At 38.6% G+C, this 22053-nt stretch overlaps 1 protein-coding gene across 4 annotated transcripts in view; it reads left to right on the forward strand.

Moving 5' to 3' along the window:
- Window positions 1-22053, forward strand: part of SNX24 (sorting nexin 24) — a 177544-nt gene that overhangs the window by 97349 nt on the left and 58142 nt on the right. For 3 of the 4 annotated variants that reach the window (XM_009208978.4, XM_031666430.1, XM_031666431.1), the window contains 2 exons: window positions 6798-6881; window positions 16035-16139. In XM_009208978.4, coding sequence (XP_009207242.2) covers window positions 6798-6881; window positions 16035-16139 — 189 coding nt within the window. Of the gene's footprint in view, window positions 1-6797; window positions 6882-16034; window positions 16140-16634; window positions 18835-22053 lie in introns of those variants that run through there. The other variant, XM_021939626.2, reaches the window with a different exon arrangement.

Consider the following 22053-nt stretch of genomic DNA (forward strand, 5'->3'; position numbering starts at 1 on the left):
TCATGCACTATCAAACTTTGAAGACATTTGGAGCTAAAATTTTGAACAGGTTTTCTATGGATTTCTTTTGTTTCTCTGCGTGCCAAGCACCTTTGACTACAAATCTTTCTAGAGAGGAGAACAACAGAGCAGCCTGTGAGAAGATGCCTCCAAGTGGCCTAGAATCCCTTGTATGCTTCCTGCTGGGCACTTCATCAGCCTTTTCTTGACTAGCAGTCTCTTGCTTTGGATTTATCTTTCCATTGGTAGTTCTACACCTTCAGTAAATTTTTCAAAAAAGATGTTTGGGTTATGTGTTTTTTGAGTTTTCCTGCAAACTGAGATTGACTTTTTGTTGTCTTTATACATGAATAATAATTTAGATGACTGTTAAATAATATTCTCATGAAACTCCGCAGGCATTGCTCTACTTTTTCTGGCAATTAGCGTGTCAGAGAAAAAGTTTAGGGTCATCCTGATCTTTGTTTCTGCTTTTTGCACCTGTATATTACCTGTATATTTTGGTTATGCTGGTAATTAAAAACAAATTCTAGGGTGAACATCCTTTTCTTGTTTTTCCCTGGGATATATAAACCCTTTTGATCTTTCCAGCTTAAGAAAGTTGAATTTCTTTTGTCTTTGATTTTTGCTCTTGCTCTAATTTTTTTGTTCTTTCATCAGGGATTCTTCTCATTGTAGTGTGGATATTCATTCTCTGTCTTTCATCCATGATCTTCCTGATGTTCTTTTTGGTATCATGAATTTTCTTTCGAAAGCAGAATCATATCAATACACACACACTTACATTTAATCATGTTCAACTCTTACACAGGTATTCTGTTGTGGCAGTTATGGTGAGTTCTTACCTAATATCAGTAGGTTCTTGGAAACTGCAACTTGAAGTGAAATGACATACAGCAGGTCCTTGAATCATGTCATTTTGTTAAGAAGTTGATGAGGAAAAAATTGATTTTGTTATATGTGCTTCAAGTCCCAGTTTCCAAAAACCTCTATCAGCAACGTTAAGTGAGGGCTTACTATATAGAGAGAATTATTTTTTGAAGTAGTGGTTTGTTTGTAGCAGCATGTCTTTTTCTTAAAAACTTCATAAAATTTCTGAAATTTAGATATTTTTGAAATATGAGGAAAAAGCTTCTTCCCCCTACCCTAAATAGTATGATTAAATTACTAATTTCTCTTGCTTTATCAATGTGGCATCTTACAATAGAGGAAACATGACTTAAGGCTCAGAATAGGAACAAATCAAATTTTTATGCTAGTTTTTAAAAATGTAAATGTACTTAGAAATCAAATACCATAATAAATCTTTACAATTAGAGGTTTTCTTATTTTTGTACCCTCATAAAAACTGTGTGTTGTGAATTAATACCTTGCTAAGTACCTAAATTAATACCCTGCTGAGCACCTGACAATAGGCACACAAGAAGTGGCACTTTCAGAGATTCAACTTTTTATAGTAGAATAACTACCTTCTTTATTTTATTATCTTGACTGTTTATTCCTACTAAAGAAGGAGAATGTTGATTTCAAGCTTTGCTTTAATATTTGGTGCATCTTGTTCTGATGAACAAGTATTAAATATACATATATATGCATGTGTGTATATATATATATATATTTATGAAAAGTCATATTCTAAGCAGATAGTTGTGTTCATGTATATTTCAGATTCCCAGTGTAACAATACACTGGCCTAAACTACTTGGAACCTTGGGCTTAAATCTTTATTTGTATATAGAACCCCCGTCTGTATTTGGAAGGCACTTGAATTATTTATTAGATATCTTCAATCTGTTATAGAGAATACTTTTCCTTTTTTCTTTTTCTTTTTTCTTTTTTTGCTTTAGAAGTGATCAACTTTGTAATGTATAAGCTTCTGAAAGAGAGAGACCATTCAACCTGGAATATAAGTTAAGTCCTTCCTTAGCTTAAGTTTATTTTATTTATTAGATATATTCCTGAAAATTAGGGTATAAACCCATATTTTGAACTATTTTATCCTTGGCTTCTAGTATAATTTCAGAGATATTACCACAAAAGAAAAAAAGTTGGCTCTGACATGTAATAAAAACCACACTTGGGGATCAGATTCTTCCCTTTAAAGTAATGGCATTTGTTTTCCTTTTCAATTTGAATTCTATTGACTTAATGTCTCTAGAACTGTGGCAAAAATTTAGTCAAATGAACAGAATGATTTTTGTTTTGTTAAGCAAACCTAAATGGAATCCTTAATACATTTATTTAATTACATGCAGCTTCCCTTACTTTATACAGGGGGGATTTCTGGAAAACTCTGAGGAAAGATGTCTCTAGGAATAGAAAACCAAACAGGCAAGTCAGAGCCAGGCGCAGTGGCATGGGCCTCTAATCCCACCTACTCGGGAAGCTGAGATGGGAAGATCACTTGAGCCCAGGAGTTTGAGTCCAGCTTGAGCAACATAACTAAGTAAATGAATACAATAAAAATAAACAGGTAGGTCAGGCTTATATATAATTTTATGTGAGATAGTTGGAATGGAAACTTACGCCACCATACATGCTTGTCAAAATATGCCCAATTAATTCTCATTTTAGCTGGGCACGGTGGCTCACGCCTGTAATCCCAGCACTTTGGGAAGCCAAGGCGGACGGATCATGAGGTCAGGAGATTGAGACCATCCTGGCTAACACGGTGAAACCCCGTCTGTACTAAAAATACAAAAAATCAGCCGAGCGTAGTGGCGGGTGCCTGTAGTCCCAGCTACTCGGGAGGCAGAGGCAGGAGAATGGCGTGAACCCGGGAGGCAGATGTTGCAGTGAGCCAAGATCACGCCACTGCACTCCAGCCTGGGAGACAGAGCAAGACTCTGTCTCAAAAAAAAAAAAAGAAAAAATTCTCATTTTATGCACCAGATTGGCCAAAGTAGGACTATGTTGACAAGGATGGACCAGACAGTCCTATTTGTAACAGTGTAACTTAGTACATTGGAGGGGTGAAATCTGGCAACATTTTTGGTAATTTACATTTTGTTAATTTTACCTTGTTGGGTTCTAGATATTTTTATAGTCCTAAAAATATTCTTGAGCTTTGTTCTGGTATGAGGTTAAGTTACCCAGAAACAATTTGATCTCTTCAGACCTGGCTTTGAAGTGTTAAACTGGACTGAAACAGCTCATTTTCCCTGCTTCTGAGTTAAGAACCTTCAGGATACTGTAACTAATGCCTCGTGAATTACGAGGTTTTCTGCCCCGGCTTTTGGACACAGGCACCATTGCCTGTTGCATGTGAGCTCTGAGCCCTGCTCACGCTAATCCTTTTCGTATCCTTGGATTGTTTACCCAATCTCACGTGCCGATCGGTTTTCACCTGAATATTTGAGGGAGACCTCCTCAGCTGCAGGCATTCTCCTGGGGTGCAGCTCCCTGTTCTCCATACTCTCAGCTCCCTTTCCTTAACTCAGGGGACCGCAGGGCTCTACTGGGTGGAGTCCCCTTCCCTGGGCAGAGGCCTGCATAGCTTCTCTCTGGGCAGCAAGCTGAGGTTAATAGTAGGGCTCTCCTTGTTTGTTTCCTGTCTCTCACTGTCCTTCATTTCCCAATGTCCAATGTCCTGAGAGCCATTTTTCCCACATATTTTGTACACTTATTTAATTTGCCCAGTTTCAAGTGGGAGGCTACATCTCCTTCCTGTTACTTCATCTTGGTCAGAAGTGCCCTTGGTTTTCACCTTAAAGTGTGTGGGAGTTTTTTGTTGTTTGTTGTTGTTGTTGTTGTTTTTTCAAAAGGAGTGAAAACAGTCCTTGTCCACCCACAGCCAATCTGAAATTCCAGAGGCAGCACACTCAACTCTTTTTTTTCTTTTCTCTTTTTTTTTTTTTTTTTTTTTGTGATCTCTGCTCACCACAACCTCCACCTCCTCTCGCCTCAAGCAATTCTCCTGCCTCAGCCTCCCAAGTAGCTGGGATTACAGGCGCGCACCACCACACTGAGCTAATTTTTGTATTTTTAGTAGAGACAGGGTTTCATCATGTTGGCCAGGCTTGTCTTGAACTCCTGACCTCAGGTGATCCGCCCTCCTCAGCCTGCATAAAGGCTGACCTCTTGTCAGTCTTGTTCAGTGCTGAATCCCAGAGTCTAGAACAACTCCTGGGCTCCGTGGCTTGCAGGCCCTCAGTAAATATCTGTTGAATAAATAAACAGATGAATGGTGGATTCTGTGCTGAGTGCCTTCCCAGCACCATCTTGGAAGCTGTCACCTCACGAGGTGTATAATCACTACTAGGAGTTTGCCAGCAGAGTCAAGCAAGAAAAGGGATTTCCAGGCAGCAGGGACAACATATGTAGGAAAGTTGGAAAGACTTTACAAAAATGACCTGGCATGGTATTCAGGAAAATAGGATTTATTATTATGATTATTATGATTATTATTATTATTTTTTTTTGGAGACAGAGTCTCGCTCTGTTGCCTAGTCTGGAGTTCAGTGGTGCGGTCTTGGCTCACTGCAACCTCTGCCTCCCGGATTCAAGCGATTCTCCTGCCTTAGCCTCCCAAGCAGCTGGGTCTACAGGCGCACGCCACCACACCCAGCTAATTTTTGTATTTTTAGTAGAAATGGGGTTTCACCATATTGGCCAGGCTGGTCTCGAACTCCTGACCTCATGATCCACCTGCCTCGGCCTCCCAAAGTGCTGAGATTACAGACGTGAGCCATCGTGCCTGGCCGGATTTATTAAATTGACTCCGTTTCTTGCTTCACTTTGTCATGAAAGTCCTGATGAACAACTTCCTTTCCAAGATATTTTCCCAGAATTTAGAAGAAGAAAGTCTTGATAGTATTAGGCATATTGTGTGTTCTTTCAATTGTAATGTTATAAAATATAAGAATTAAAGTTTATCACAAACTTTCCTGTGGATGTGTGTACATCCACCCTCCCCCACCGCTCACTGTGAATTTAGTGCTTGTTAAGAGTAACTGTGGAATTTGGTAATGGAACCATCTGGTCAGTAGAAGAGATGACATTCCATGAAGCAGCCATTGTGTAATTTGTCTTACCCTGGCCTTCAAGGGGGGCCACTTTGAGGGGTGGGCAAGTAGGTAGAGGCTTGCCGAATTTTCAACCTTCTCCCTGTTTTACAGATTCTGTAGCTAATGTGCCAATTAAGGTGGTGGTTTTGTGATAAAGCCTCAAGCAATAAGACCCAGAACATAACCTCATTTATTTCATAAAGCTCAGCAGATGGAAACTACTTTCATTGCTACATATTGTCCTGATTTCAATCTGGGACCTGATAGTAAAAAAGGGGCTCTGTAGCCTATTAACCAAGCCCCCACGTTAAAGCTGTGCTTCTCTTGTTTGTTTTCTTGAGGTGTTTTCCTGATTCTATTTCTGGCAAGACCTTTGAAGAAGAGTAATTTTCTCTGGTGAATTAATAAACAGATTATTTTTCCTAAAAAATAATCTAAGAATATCTGAGAATTTGAAGCATATGCGTATGGTTTCAGAAGAAAATATTTCTATTTGTTCACCAAAGGAAAGTATTTATTCAGGGGTATTTCTTGAAAAACAAAATGTTAATATAAAATATTGATTAAATTGTTAAAAATTTAACACTTAATAAAAGAGATTTCTTAAACTGAGTCATGCAGCAGAAGATTTTGTTTCTGATTCAAAGAAGCACAAAAATGCAAACAGATTTTATGTTTGATGACACAATTTCTGGATTTCTAAAATAGTCATACTTACATATAAGACAGAAATATAGAGCCATAGCAATCTATTTTCATAATGAAGATGTGCAACCTTGTATCTCACATGCCAAATTTAAGTAGTTCTTATTTTTAGACTAAAAGTAAGAATGCTTTTAATGCTTTTTAGTGTCATGTGATCTCTACAGTTTTGTTTTTTTTTTAGAAGGGTGATTGAAATAGAAAATTAGGCTTATTAAGTAATTAAACAATATTCCTTCATCTTAGTGTTTCTAAACTCTCACTTAGCAAAACAGGAGTCAAATACAAACTTTTGCAATGACAGCTCCTCTTTAGATCCTGCTAACCATCCCTCCCCATCCGACCTTAACATTGTATTTTCATGACCATTTCACAATATTTCTCATCCCTTGTTTCCAGTCTTGACCCACTGACCTAAGAATCAAGAAAATGTCATGTTAGTGCCTACTAATTAGTGCACCCAGAGAGCCTTTTCATCTGGCCTTTCAACCTTGTGGAGCTAGGAGAACAAGCTGTCACTTGTATCATGCAGGGAAAATGAGCCTTTACTACATTTTCCCTGTTTTGCAAACAGCAGAATAAGCCCAGCTGAGACTAGAGATGAATATTCAGGTTAGAAAGACATTAACCTAAAATGCTCTGCTGTTTGCCTGATTGTCTTGTAAAGACACAGTACTGCCTACATTGAAATGCCCATAGTGAAATGCCACATGCCTGAGCTTTTTACCAGAGTACTCCTCTTGCAATACTCTGGTAAAGAGTATTTTTTCAGTGCTATCATGTTCACTTGGTGAAATCATTTTATGCAAAAAATATTATTTTATTAAAAAATTAGGTAGTTTTTTAATGCATGTAAGTTTCCCTTGTTTTTAGACAGGTTTTTGGGGAATGTCGCACTTTGTTAGTGAGCCTTTGGTTCGAGTGCTCATTAATCAATGCTGTTGGGCCAGGGTCTCCTGAGCCTTCTGGGTTTTGGGGGATCAGCTACTATAATTAAAGGGATGAAATATATCATGGTCACAAACTTACCACATCAGACAATTGAAGGTTTTGAACTAATATAATTACTCTTTTAAATTTTTTCCTCAGGTGTTTAAGATAGAAGTGCTAATGAATGGAAGAAAACATTTTGTTGAAAAGAGATACAGTGAATTTCATGCTTTGCACAAAAAGGTAACTTGTTTTTTGTTTTTTTTCTCTTTTCTCTATGAGGCAGATGGTATAATGTTAATACTCCTTTCTGTGATTCTAAGAGCATTGATATTTCTTGTGTTTGTATATGCATTTTCTTTTATCATGAAATAAATTTCTTTTTAGAATAAATTATTCAGTTCTTTAAAGGTATGCTTTCTGAATAGGTAGATTTTCTGTTAAGATTGTTTACATGTAAAAATCTGAGGCAGCAAGCTGTTTGCAGTATGTTGCATTCGACGTTACAGGTTCAGAAAGAATAAGACCCAGACCCTGTTTTATCCATGAAATGCACTTAATGTTCTTTACAGAATGGGGAGAAAAAGCAAATGATTATCTTATAGGAAGAAATTTATTAAACTCAGCTTATACTTACATGTACCTGGAAAAGATCATATACATGTACTTGTGTATTCAAAGACTGGGGAACACAAGTTAAAAGAGGCTCTTAGCCTTTTTTTGAATTGTAAAGGGCCACTTTACAAAACTGATGTTTCAGCATTAGGATACACTTCTTTAAAAGTCTTAGATGAACGAAACAGAAAAGCAAAAGAAAGAGCTTGGAGAAACGGTTATTAAAGCATAGAAGAGTAAATGCTTCTTTATTTTCCACCTAAATTTAATTTTTTCTAGGTTATAAATTATTATTGGTGTGCTGAAATTATTTTCATCTCTACAAATACCTCATGAAATTGCCCAGAAAAATCCCGTTAACAGGATAAACGTATAAACGTTAACAGGATATTAGTGAGAGATTAGTGAGACTGTTTCCTTCTCTTTTCTTTTAAAGGGGAGCTCTAAGATCAGTACACTTTTCTGTTAGGACGGCAGGGGATAATCCACATCTAGTTCTCCAGTTAGCACTTTGTTCAATCCAGGTTGACTTGGAAAAGAAACAGTACAGGTGAACACAGATTTAGACCAGGTGTTGCCAGTGACTTTACAAAGGCACCAACCCCAGGGTGCTCCAAAGAGAAACAAATCTGGAGTCTGGGGCTCACTTCCTTCCCAGGGAATTCTGTTTTTTTGTGTGTGTTTTGGGAGGAAACAGATCCTAGTGAGGTTTCTTCTGGGTACCTGATGAAATAAGTCCCTGCTGTGGGATTAAAACCAGCACCCCCTGCCTTGCCAAGCCTCTGTTGACCAGTCTAGAGGAGGCAGCCTGTCACATGCAGGCCCCTTGCTAACCTTCCAAGTCAGCACCTAGGACTCCATGACCCTAGCACAGCCCAGCTGTACTCTCCAGATACTCAGGGACCAGCTCCACACCAGGCACAGCTGGGTGACTGCCAATTAGGCCTGTCCGGAGCACGAGGCTGCCCATGCTTCTGGAAGAGAGCCTTGTTCACCCTGTTCTCTGCTCTAATAGAGTTTATTTTCTTCTGCAGAGGAGGACCCTCTCCCCAGTGAGTATAGACAGTTCTTAGCTATTCATGGTCAAAAAAATTCCTACATTTTCCAGGATTCTCTCTCCTCTCAGTTTCTACAGTTCTATTAATAATTTTATCTATTCTTATATAATTAGGTCTACTAGCATTCATAGAATAGAAATTCTCAAATCTCTCAATTTTGAATATTGTTAGCAGCCTTGTTAAAATATTTGAGACAACTTTACAGAGACATAGAGATAAAAATAGCTTTGTGGAGCAGAGTTTTAGTTGGGATACACTGTCTAATGTTGTGTATTATCAAGGGGATAGCAGCTGCTAAAAGTCTCCTTTACGTGCCCCCTTGTGATTGTATTAGATTTGGCAAAAAGGTAACTCTAAAAAGCCATGAAATACAAATAACGATGGGATATAAAACTAAACATAAATCTGTAATTTTGACTGTAAGATTGTGTGCTAAGAAGGGTTGAAATGAGTAAAAAATTTAATCAGAGTACTCGGGCTTGACTGACTGCTGCTGCCACATCGTGCAACCTTGCCCTTTTATTGCAGTTTTGGTACCCTCAATTTCCATATTTGAATCTTGTGACATGCTTTGAATGCTAAAGTTTAACATAAAATATTTTCCCTTTAAATGTAGTTGAATCTGTTGTTACTTAATTCTCTTGAAACATTTAACTATATTACACCTCCAAAAATTAGATTTGTTTATTAGCAAGCATGTATGTTGCCTTGTTTTAATAGGTGTTTCTTAGGTTTGCTTAGGAGTTGTAGTCCCTCTTTCAATAGAATTGTCTATTTATGTGCTTTCTCATTTATCTGCTAGTGTCTCGGTTGTTTCTGCTTATTAGTTTGTGTGACGTATTAATACAATATTAGCCATTTACTGAAAGCATTTTTTCACAAGGGCCTTTTAATTTTGGTTATGACATTTATTTTAAATGTATGCAAGTTTTAAATTTTTATGTTTACTAATATGTCTGTTTTTACCCTTTCAGATTCTATCTTAAAATTAGTCATTTCTTCATGTGCTATGATGATTATTTGATTCTATTTTCTTTTAGTTTTTCTTTTAGTTGGTATTTTTCAAAATGTGAACTTTGAATTATCTAAGGGAAAATTGCTAGGCAACACCCTAGATATACTGAATTAGAATTTTTGTGATGGAGCCCAATAATCTGCAGTACCCCAGATGATTAATGCCTGTTGAAGTTTGAGAATTCCTGTAGTGTAATTATCACTTAGACACAACCCTTCCTAACCTACCTCCATCACATACACTGAAGTCACAAAGCTTAGAACCACACATCTCAAGGTTTTAAAGCTTCAAGTGTGTGCTTACTTTTCCGTTACCTTGCATTATCTTCCAAATTCTTACAATACACACTACTTAATTTTTCATTTTATTTTTCCTTTTTTTTGAGAAAGAGTCTTGCTCTTTTGCCCAGGCTGGAATGAAGTGGCTCAATCTCAGCTCACCACAACCTCCACCTCCCAGGTTCAAGCAATTCTCCTGCCTCAGCCTCCCGAGTAGCTGGGATTACAGGCGCCTGCCACCACACCTGGCTAATTTTTGTGTTTTTAGTAGAGACAGTGTTTTGCCATGTTGGCCAGGCTGGTTTCGAACTCCTGACTTCAGGTGATCCACCCACCTCTGCCTCCCAAAGTGCTAGAGTTACAGGCATGAGCCGCTGCGCCCAGACTAATTTTTCATTTTCTATTCCTACCATCCCAGTCCAGAGTCTTACTACTTTATATCAGTATTACTTTAACCATTTCAGATCCTTATCTATTCTCTGCTGCAGACCAGTTTTCCTAAAACACCATTTTTATCTTCATTCTCTTACTCAAATGCACTGAAACAGTCTGTTGTCTACCACATCATAGACATTGACCCTCAAGGCCAATAATCTTAAACCTTGTATGAGTTTCCTATTGCTGCTGTTAACAAATCACCAAAAATGCAGTGGTTTAAAATTTATTTTTTATTATTATTTGAGACAGAGTCTCTGTCACCCAGCCTGGAGTGCAGTGGCACGATCTAAGCTCACTGCAACCTCCGTTTCCCAGGTTCAAACGATTCTTCTGCCCCAGCCTCCTGAGTAGCTAAGACTACAGGCATGCACCACCACGCTCGGCTACTTTTTTGTATTTTTAGTAGAGACAGGGTTTTACCATGTTGGCCAGGCTGATCTCAACTGACCTCAGGTGATCCGCCCACCTTGGCCTCCCAAAGTATTGGGATTACAGGTGTAAGCTACCACATCCAGCCTTCAAATTTATTACCTGACGGTAGCTGAGTCTTCTGTGGGTTCTAGAACAGAATCTGTTTCCTTGCCTTTTCCAACATTCCTTGTCTCGTGGCCTCTTTCATCTTCAAAGCCAGCAGTCACTCCACTTCAGCTTCTGTGTCCATCATAACGTCTCCTGTCATCACCTCTCTTCTGACTTGACACCTTGTGTAAACAGCCTTTCTGATTCATCCTGATAAGTACCAGCTTCTATGACACCACAGACTCAATCCCCTTTTCTTTGTGCTTCCCTCTTATGATAATATTGAGCCCGCACAGATAATCCCCTCTTTTCAAAGTCCTTAATTTAATTACATCTGCAAAGTCCCCTTTCCCATGTAAGCAAATACATTCACAGATTCTGGGGATTAGGACTTGGACATCTTTGAGGGAACCATTATTCTGTCTACTACTAACCCCTTTACTGGCCGACTTTATTTTTCACTCCTCCTAAGAGCCCTTCAGGGACAGCTGAGCCAGTATCTCCCATTACCTCATTATGTGAGGTAAAAATGGCTACCCACCTGTCTTTGCCATGCTGAATGTCTTTTCCTCTGTGTTCTGATCTATTCAAACCAAGACATTTCAGGTTCTCCTTTTTCCATGTTAGCTCCCTTTCTTCCCTAATCTCTGTTCTTAGAACTCCTGTCCATTTAGAATAGAGATTTCTGCTTAAATTTTGGAAACATATGAGATAAAACTGTTATCCCTAAATTTTATCTAATTAGAAGGTACTTTTTTAAAAGTAGGGACCATGTCCTATCTTTCATATCTTTCACACTGTTAGAGTGTCTAGTAGAGTCTCGGGCACTTATTAGGTATTAAATAAGTATTCGGCAAATGATATATTTGGATAGCATCATGTATATTTATGAATTACTAGAGGATCAGTTTCTACTGCGGGAGTTTGCGTTCTCTGTTAACCCCAGGTTCTGCTTGCCCTGATGCCTTTGTAGCTCCTCTGCTAGTACTAGGTGGGAAGAACACGACCACACCAAAACAAAAACAAAACCCCATCCTAGCCTTCTTTGTTATGGCCCAGGCACAGGCTCCTGTGGCAGGGTGAACCTTCAAGCTTATGAGTGCTTTCGCGTGTGCCTCGGCTACACCTGTCCACATCCCACTACGGCTAAATACTTTACTATTTTAAATGGTGGTTCCTGAAAAGAGCTTTACCTCCCTAGGCCAAAAATTGCATGTATGGGCAGAAAAACCTTTTCAGCATGGCAAACTGTTAAGCACATTTTATTTTCATGCCTTCCCAGCTGTTTTCTTTCAGTTGCAGCCCATCCTTTTATTCACAATGGTTTCAGTGAAATGTGGTGCTGGTTCATTTTAAAATTAACTATCTTCATTTTTTATTATTGACTACTTTTGGCTTGAGTAAAAGACTTCATTCTCCTGTGTGTAATTTCATGAAGTAGACGATAAAGAACCAAAAACCTGCCATGTAGGGTCAAACCAGTAGCACAGCACCCTGTACATTCTCTCCAAAGGGAACCCTGAGGAAGTAGCGGTGGCAATACAGGAGGAAAGATGAGATTTTATCCCCAAATGTTTCTCGCTTCTTTAACTTTTCTTTTCTTTTTCATTCTTTTTATTCATGTACTTGGGAAAAGTATTTCTGCTTCTTTGTGGAAAATGGTTACTATAACCAATGTATGCAGTGGTAGGTCTGTGTGGAGTAAGTTCTGTGTAAAATCTTCTAGCAGTATGAAAAAGGAAAAGGGAGTGGTCACACCAGGAAAAGGGGATTGTGTCTGTGGTATCATAGAATCTGGTACTTATCTGCTTGAATCAGAAAGGCAGTTTGCCTGGACACAGCAGGGCCAGGACCGTTAATCATCGGGTGAAGTGGCAGAGGAGTATTTATCTTATAAGCAGCTGAGCCCTACTGGAAACATATTGTCTCGGGTTTGTCTCTCATCTAAAGCAATTCATTACTCACCTACGAATGCTGTCATGGATCCCAGCAGCTATGATGATCCGCTTCCTGAGTATTCTTGACATAAATAAAAAAGGAAAAATATTTTCAGTGCTAGATCTTCAACATTCTTTTTAAAAGGAGAGACATATAATGGAGTTGATTTTCTATTCTGAAATATATGTTATGATTCAATAGTTTTAAAGGAAGTTTCTTTACGTTTAAAGTGAAACTTAAGCTTATTACCACAGAATAATTTAGCATTTTGGCCTTGTTCTTGTGGAGAAATGCCCCAGACGGTATAGAGTTTAAATATGTATTTATTCCCCTGCAAGCAATTATAAATCCTCCGCCTCCTCTCTCCCTTGCATTATCAGTTTCCCCCTCAGTACTGAATCAGTCTTATCACTATATGAACCTATCGCAGTAGTTTCTGTTTCACAAAATAAAGCCTGCCTTTGGCCCCATGCTTCCCTCGTGTGCTCATCCCATTGTACTCCTTCCTTGTCTTTTAGTAGAACTCCTTAGAAGAGGAGCTGCTACTTCCCCACTGCCCTTCTCTCTGTACCCCGCGTTACTGACTTCCCATGATCTGGCACAGCCTGATCATGCCTCTCCTCTTGAAACACTTTCCTGATGGAACCTACTCCCCGTCTTCCCCCAGTGATTGTCCTGCTTCTCCTCCCTGCTTCTCCATCTCACCTGAGGCTTGGGGCGCTCTTCCAAGCTCATTCAGGCAGAATTCAGTGGCTTGCAGTTGCAGAACTGAGGTCCCTTTTTTTTTTCTTGCTGGGGAACACCAGAGGCAGCTCTCAGCTCCTAAAGACCACCCTCAGGTCCTAGCCATGTGGCTCTCTCATCACATGATACCTTACTTGAAAGCCAGCAGTCTGCTAGGACCATCATATAATACACAATGTAATCATGGAGTGACTGCCCTGACATAGTCACAGGTCCCACTCATGCTCAAGAGGAGAGGATCATACAAGGCATTTACACCAGGGGACCATTTTAGGATTCTGTCCACCACAGCCCTTTTTCTCCATCTGTACCTAACTCTTAATGTCATCTCCTCTAGTTCCATGGCTCTAAATACCTATATATTCTGACCCCCACATTTACACACTTGTACCCAGCTACCTACCCAGCATCTCTACTTGGATGCCTATTGAGCATCTCTGACTTAAAATAGAACAAGTGGCTGGGCGCGGTGGCTCAAGCCTGTAATCCCAGCACTTTGGGAGGCCGAGACGGGCGGATCACGAGGTCAGGAGATCGAGACCATCCTGGCTGACACGGTGAAACCCTGTCTCTACTAAAAAATACAAAAAATTAGCCAGGCGAGGTGGCGGGCGCCTGTAGTCCCAGCTACTCAGGAGGCTGAGGCAGGAGAATGGCGTGAACCCGGGAGGCGGAGCTTGCAGTGAGCTGAGATCCGGTCACTGCACTCCGGCCTGGGCGGCAGAGCCAGACTCCATCTCAAAAAAAAAAAAAAAAAAAAAAAAGAACAAGTGATTCCTTTATATTAGGAATGTCTTTGACTGCATGTAATAGAAACTTGATTAGATTTCTTAAGTAAGAGATTTATTATTCTCACATTACAGGAAAACTAAAAACAGGCAGCCCTGGTGATGCAGGCATCTCAAAACATTCATGTTCCAGGCTCCTCATGTCTCCCTGCTTCAATGTCATCATCTTAGCATGTGACTTTCACACTTCTGGTGACAACATAGCTCCTACCCTTCCAGGCATGGCTTCTGCATTTTCTGGCAAGAAAACCTGTTGCTTTTTGTTAGGGAAACAAGAACCCTACCCCAGTAGACATGTACGTATATTGGTAACTGTCACATGGTCACCCTAATTAAAAGGGAACTTGGAAAATCAATTTATAACTCAGCGTGTTAGCCCTCTGAATGACGTTGACTTTTTTCCCCCCAAAAAAGAAGGAGGGAATGAATATTTGCTAAGCAGCTAGCAGTGCTAGCCACATCCTTATTCATGTAGGATTAGAGTTGACTGTAAGTGACTCTAAAACCAAAATAATGGTGACATTAACAGATACAACTTGATCCCTCCCTTCATAAATGTCTGGTGCTGGTGTGGCGGTTTCATGATCGTCAGGGACCCAGGCTCTTGCTGCTTTACCATTCTCGGTACAAGACTTCTACCTCAGAGGCAAAGGTGGCCGCTCTGCTCTAGCCAGTACATGGGCCCCTTCTTCATGATGTACAACAAATTTCAGCCTAGATTGGTTAAGGGTGAATATACTCTTACATATGGAAAGAATTTTTTACTATAGTTTAGCTGCCCAGGTTTAATTTATGGATTTTCTTATTCATTACTATGCTGTTTCTGTGCATGTGTAGTAAAGAAGCAACATTGGTAGGTTTTTTCAAATTTTTAATTAGCAATTAAGCACGTTCCACTTATGGAGGCAATGTATTAGTTTCCTATTGCTGCTATAACAAATTACCATAAACGCAGTGGCTTAAAACAATATACATGTGTTGTCTTACACTTCTTGATGTGAGGAGTCCGAAGTGGGTTTCACTGGGCTAAAATCAAGGTGTCAGCAGGATGACATTTCTTCTGGAGGCTCTAGGGCAGAATCCATTCTTTCCAGCTTCTAGAGGTCACCTTGGCTTATGGCCTCTTTCTCCATCATCAGAGCCAGAGACATTGTTTCTCCCAGTCTCTTTCCACCTCATTCTGCTGCCTCCCTTTTATAAGGATCCTTGTGATTACATTGAGCTCACCCCAGTAATCCAGGAGGATCTTCCCATTTTAAGACCATGAATTTAACCAAATCTTCAAAGTCCCTTTTGGCATATAGGGTAACATCTGCAGGATTAGGATTTGATTATTTTGGGGGAAGGAGGATTATTTTGCCTACCACAGATAGCTCTAATGCAACTTCCAACATAATTTTTATTTATTTATATTATCCCCTAAAACTGCTGTCCCAAAAGGCTTAGCTGAGAACTATCATTCAGTTTTCATGAATGGAGTTGGAAAGTAATTGTTAGGAACATTGAAAAGATTAGAGCTTTATGTTTTTAAGTTCTCTCTCCAAATGTGGTCTAGTTAATGGCATTTCTAGGGACAATACTTATATACAGTTGCATTTTGTTTTGATTTCTTTATATGAAAAATATGTAGAAAGACCTTTTATCAGGAAAGTCCTTCATCCAAGCAGAATTTTGTTGTATTAATTGATTTTTGTAACTAAATTTCTTCACTTTCTTTTTTATTCATTTACTAGGTTTTTAATTTTTCAGGAAAAAGGATTTCAATCTGAACTGTCTACAATAATACCTACCAATACAGAAAACCATTATTCTGAAAACTGAAGTCAAGATACCTAAATAAAGAATCGTTTGACAAAATTGCAGTGTAATTATATTTTCCTCTATTTTTTATTGCAGATAGCAGTAGTTCACTTTCTTTTATTGGCCTTTTTTTCTGCAAATAATGTCACTATAATTAACAGACATCTCATTTTTTTTTTTCTTTTTCTATTCTGTGTTTATAGCTTAAGAAATGTATAAAAACTCCAGAAATCCCTTCTAAACATGTTAGGAACTGGGTCCCCAAAGTCTTGGAACAGCGACGACAAGGCTTGGAAACATACTTACAGGTAAGATATGTTTAGCTCCTCCATTTTATGTAACATAAATAATCATATGTCTCACTATTTTTTCTCAGGACATGTGGGTGCAATGCGAAATATATTAAGCAGCCAAAGAGTCTAAATTAAAGGAAAATTACAGATACGTTGTTGGTTGGTTATTGTAGCTTTAATTAGGGTTCTATTTAAAATTGGCTCTATGCATTGGGGAAGTGAAATTTTAATAAAAAGGTGAAAACTGTTGAGGAGAGATCTGTTTTTTAATTCAACTCTACAAATTATTTTGTTTTTTGCTTTTTGCTTTTCCTCCAAGAATTTTTTTGCTTCTTTATAGCAATCCCAGCCTTTATGTTTTGAGTTTTGTGGGGCTGATTGGGATAGTGAGAGAAACTGAACTCACAGCGGGCCTGGCTAGTATATCTTTGGAATCAAATTGAAAAGGAATGTATAAAAATTGCCAATGATGAAGTGCCAACCTCTTTGAAAATTGGATTGTCCATTTAGAAAGAATGTACTGGGACACTCTTTTCTGCAGCTGAGAGGAGCAAGCAGAACTGCCTAAGTGAGATAGGACAAAGACCATCTCTCTACCAAGTGACAGAAGCAGCAAAAGGAGAAGGTAGAGCAGTATCAGCTTCTCTGAGTTTTAAAACAAAAAGAAATAGCGGCCCCAGGTGAGTGCTCAGTGTAGTCATCATTAAGTCCAAAGAACACTGTGCAGGGCAGGAGCTGGGGTGGGCAGGCCCTGGGGTGGGCAGGCCCTGAGGTCAGCCGGTACCATCCTGCCACTAACCCTTCTTGGTGAGGCGGTAGGTGCCATCCTGCCACTAACCCATCTTGGTAAGGGCCAGTGGTATGGTTCTTCCCTGGCACCAGAGTCCACTGGAGAAGCGACACATGAGAATGACGGAGTGAACATGACTGGGGGCAGGGGAATCTTGGCTCTTTGAAACAAAAGAGCTGGACTCCCACCTAAGAGCTGTGAATTAATGATTGACCCATCTAAGACACGTTACATCAAACAAATGAGCAGCCCTGACTGTGTTCTCCCTTTGATATCTTCATGGCCCTTTAAGCATTAACCCTAGGGTGGATTCTGTTGAGGAGGGAAACTGAGGACTGTGGAGCTAGTATGCCGTTTCTTCTACAGAGCTCTATGAATGGCTGTCCCTGAATCACTGGTGATGAGAAGCTGAGGGGAGGCCGACTCCTCAGGCTTGCGCTTAGTGAGAAATTCAGAGGACTATCTCTCAGTAGAAAGATGCCAGAATTCTGTTCCTGGCCCTTGTAGTTTTCCTGGTCTTTACAGTGCTCTAATAGGAAAGCTGACATGCGGAAGGCCCCTGAGGACATCTAAGGAGGGCTGTCTTTACTGTTTGCTCTTTTGCTTTTGGACTTGTTAGAAGAATCCTTCACTGTCTCTCTCTGGGGGTGAGAGCTTAAAGGAAATAGGAATTAACATCACAAGAATGTGTGTGGCCATGGTTTTTGAGACTGTGTATGAGGAGCTATGATCCTTCCATAGCTTCAGGCAACACTGCAGAGCAAAAAACAAACCAAAAAAAAAAAAAAAAAATCAGACTTCAGAAAATTGTATGCAAAGAGTAAAAATACATGTTCTCTATAATTAAATGGAATAGGTAAACAATGCATTCTTATTTGTAAGCCAGATTTTCCATGATGCTGTATATCTTCAAACTTTAGTTCTGAAGAAAGTTCTACTCTGTTCCCCTCATTGTGTTTGACACATGATTTCCATTACTACTCAGTATAAACATTTTAGGTTGTTTGTACTTCGGATGTAAGTATGTGAATAAAATCATCTGGCACAGAGAGGAGTTTATAGTGACACTCAAATTGAGCTTAGAATTTTCTATTCTCAGAAATAAGGTTTCAAAGATGTGGTCGAAGGGCTGAGAGGGCCCTTGCTTCCTGTTGTGCATTTAATAGTCAATTTGTTGTCACTTAATTCCTCCAGGAGTTCAAGGGAGCTTTCTTTTCCACTTGATTCTACTTGCAGGCAATGGGAGCTAGATGGAAGTTGCAAAGATAAGCCTGAACACTTTATTAATCTTAAATCAAATGCAAATCCTAGCCTAGCTGTCATTTCTTGATCATTTTCACGTCTCTTTAGAAGTAAGACAGTATTACTGTTTCTTTTGCTTGCTTACATGACACCAGCTAGAATCCATGCATACTCAGGACCAGTCTGAAACCCAGGGAGTGGGTGCCACCAGCACTTTCTCATCAGGTACCATCCTGCCACTAACCCATCTTGGTAAGGGCCAGTAGTATGGTCCTGATCTGGCCCATGAGCTTAAAAATGTATTAATACCTCCAAGCCATAGCATCTTAAGTGCACAGGAAACTTAGATATTACATAGTCCAGCCCTTCAGCTATTTCACAGTCATCCCTCTGGCCTCAATTTCCCACCCATAAAACAGGCAGATCAGCTCTTGAGAGGGTCAGAGAAAACAACTCTTCCTGCCATCCAAGGGGCAACTAGTACATTCTGGACTATGGTTGAGTACAACCCCACACATTTCCTAAGGTGATTCCACACTGCTCTTTTATTTTAGAGATGGACAAACTGAGGTCTAGTGGAATTAAAAATTTTGCCCCAATTCCTGCAATATATTAAAGAGTTGGGACTGGAATTTTAGTTTCCTAACATCCAGTATGGGCTCCTTTCTTCATGTGTTGTGGATTTTTCTAAGTCAGGAGAAATTTTTCAACTTTGACATACAGCTTTACATAAGGCTCTAATAGATAAAGGAAAAGACCTTATAATCATAAACTATTACAGCCTAGTTGACTATCATCCCCCAACTCCCTGGATAAGTAGATAGATGATTTTTTTAAATCAATAACTTGAATAGCAAAAACTATGCATATGCTTTCATTTTCTGTGCTATATTTAAGTAAGAGGCTAACTTAAAAACAAGAAAGGTCAAATTACCTATTTTCAAAATTAATTTTGTTCTATCTGAGATTTTAAACAAAGGAAACCCAACCTGTTTTGGCATCTGTACTTTTAAAACTCTTTTTTATTCTTTTGCTGGTCACCAATGAAATGAAATTAATGAAGGAAATAAAACTAATGAAAATGAGAGGCAAAAAAGCCTACAGTTAGCATTTATTTGGCTGTTTCTTCAATTTGAAAATAAACATCATATTAGTCTTCAAGATACAATTTATAAATAAATATTTTCTTTTACATTTTAGCATCTCTATTCAATTTAAGTAATTTTAGTTTAAAAGAACTATTTTGGCAGAGAAGTAGGGATTAGGAAATTTTCCTAGTGTGTATTTTTGAGTATAGGTTTCTTAAAAATATTTTACTTTGTATTTGAAAAAGCCACTTTATTTTCAAAAAGAAATTTCAGATCTTAAGGAGAAAGAAACAAGCGTATTATTCAAAGTAATGTGGAATAGCCACAGTATAAATAATTTGTGGATAGGTTCTAATCAGTGAATTTACCTTCAAAAACTTCTGCCAGTCTAGAGATTTCCATATGATCATTTTTGCAGAGTCTAACAGTTGAGCAATTACAGCAAAGTCTATTTAGTGTTACTTGCCTGGAGATTAAAAACAATAGTATGAAGGTTACATAAGTGAGTTTTAATTTTTTAAGTACATTTCTGAACCATTATTATTTTCCTACTTAAATTTTCAAATGATTTGATTAGAAACAAATTCTAAAACAAAAATGAAAAACCCTAGCTGAATATCTAAGTACATGTAGCATCTTAGAATCAAAATCTAGAATTAATCAGGGAGACATTAGAAGTTATATTTGGCATTTGAGTAATTTGAAGTTGAGTAATTTGAGTAATTTGAAGTATGATGAACAGTGAACCTTAATTTTATTTCCTAGAATCATTTTCTGTTTATTGAATAAGAAATCAAGTAGCTATTGTTATGTTTTCTTATCTCTTTCCCCTTAAATAATATACCCCAGGAAAACTCCCTGAGGTTTAATGAATGAGGAAATCGATCCCCTGTAAAAGTAGAATTAAGTATAACAATATCTTTCTATATGAGTGGAAGAAAATTGGTTTTCATCTCAATAAAATGTCTATGCCAAATAAAGAGTTTTCTATTAAACTTTTATATTTCCAAATTATATAAACTAGAAATTCATCTATTTTGGAGGATGTTTTAACTTGAAAATAAAAACAAGTTATTATTTGATACTAATTTACCAATAAAGGTTGTATGTGTGTGTGTTTGTATAGTTTTGCTTAATGATAAGCACTCAGCTAGCACCTATGATGTTTGAGGCAGAAGGGTAGATCTAGCTTCAGAGATACCTTGAACCATAGCCCAAATTAAGCTTCTGTAGTTATTTTCTCTGTCGCTTCTCTCTGCTTTCCATGGTGCAGGCTTCATCTGGACCACCTAGTGGTACAAAAGGGCTGCAGCAGTTCCAGACCTCACCTACTCTTAGCACATAGCCTAGTACAGGGGAAAAGAAGGTTTTCAGTAAGATTTCACAGAATAAAGAAGCAGTGTCTTTCACTAGGAGTCCTGCAGATGTTTTTCCTGATCTCATTGGCTTATATTCGTGTGCATGCCCACTTCTGAACCTCACCATGGCCAGCCATCCCACTGAGTTAAGTGAATCAAAGCCTGCTCCTGAAGCTGAGGGAGAAGGGGTGATTTCCTTAATGAATAACCAGGGTATTCTTGGTAAAAGAAAAGGGAGTATTCTCAGCGTGGGTTGGGGAATGGAGGGCAACCAGCAAATTCCCATCACAGAAAATAATGCTTAGAAATTTTGAGTAAATTGCCCAGGGTTATGAAAAAGGGGGGGCTTTCCTGAGACTGCAATTCAAGGCTCTTTCATAGATAGATAAAGCTTCTAGAAAATTTAAAGTCATAAATATCCTTGACTTTTGACTTAAAGACCAGAAATATTTCTTACCTTTATTTTTATTTTAAAAATGTAAAATAATATTTGCTCATTAACACAATTAATTTAAATTTAAAATTTTTAATTACCAATGAAGTTATGAACTAATTAATGAATTTAGCATTTTATAGTGTTTACCAGTTTCTGAAAAGCAAAAATCTTAAGAATAAATTAATTTCAGTTTCCCAAATTGACTTGACCATCAAACACAGTTTATGTGATAGTTTTGCCTCCTGATTTGAGATGACTTCCTGTCTTCCCTGAGACTCCACTGAAATGAAAGTACGGAAACTTAAGAATGAATAAACTCCAAGAGTTAAGTAGTAGATGGGCAAGGAAAAGGGAGGATCATCAAAGGAAGAATAATGTTGACAACTTTCTGGAAGATAGGATGTGGTGGGAGCATGTGAGTGGATAGAGCACAAAAAGCAGCAGCCCAAACTCGGTCATGTGGGTCTGTTGTGGAGGTGGAAGGCAGCCTGTGCAGGCAGTGCTGGAGAGCTTCTAGGCTCAGAGTCTACAGGTAAGGCAGAGCATAGAGGGGGTGCAGGGAAGCTGAAAACAAGTAGATCCATTCAGGGCACAGGTTGAGTGAGTGTTCCTCATCCTGAATGCCCCAAAATCTGAAACTTTTGAGTGCTGACAAGATGCCACAGGAGGAAAATTCTACACATAAGTACTTAATATAAACTGTTTCATGCATAAAATTATTGAAAATATTGACTAAAACTACCTTCAAGCTATGTGTATAAGATATATAAGAAACATAAATGAATTTCTTATGAAGACTTGTGTCCCATTCCCAAGATATCTCATTATGTATCTGCAGATATTCTAAAATCGAACACATCTGAAATCCAAAACACTTGTGGTCCCAAGCATTTCAAATAAGGGCTATCCAAGCAATGTCTGCATGGAACAGATGCCTAGGCTACTCATTCTGTGCAGAATACATGCAGCCTGATGTTTGTGACCAGAGTGACCAGACACATTTTTTAAAAAATAA

This window comes from Papio anubis, chromosome 5 (genome assembly GCF_008728515.1).
Source record: "Papio anubis isolate 15944 chromosome 5, Panubis1.0, whole genome shotgun sequence".
NCBI classification, from domain to species: Eukaryota; Metazoa; Chordata; class Mammalia; order Primates; family Cercopithecidae; genus Papio; species Papio anubis.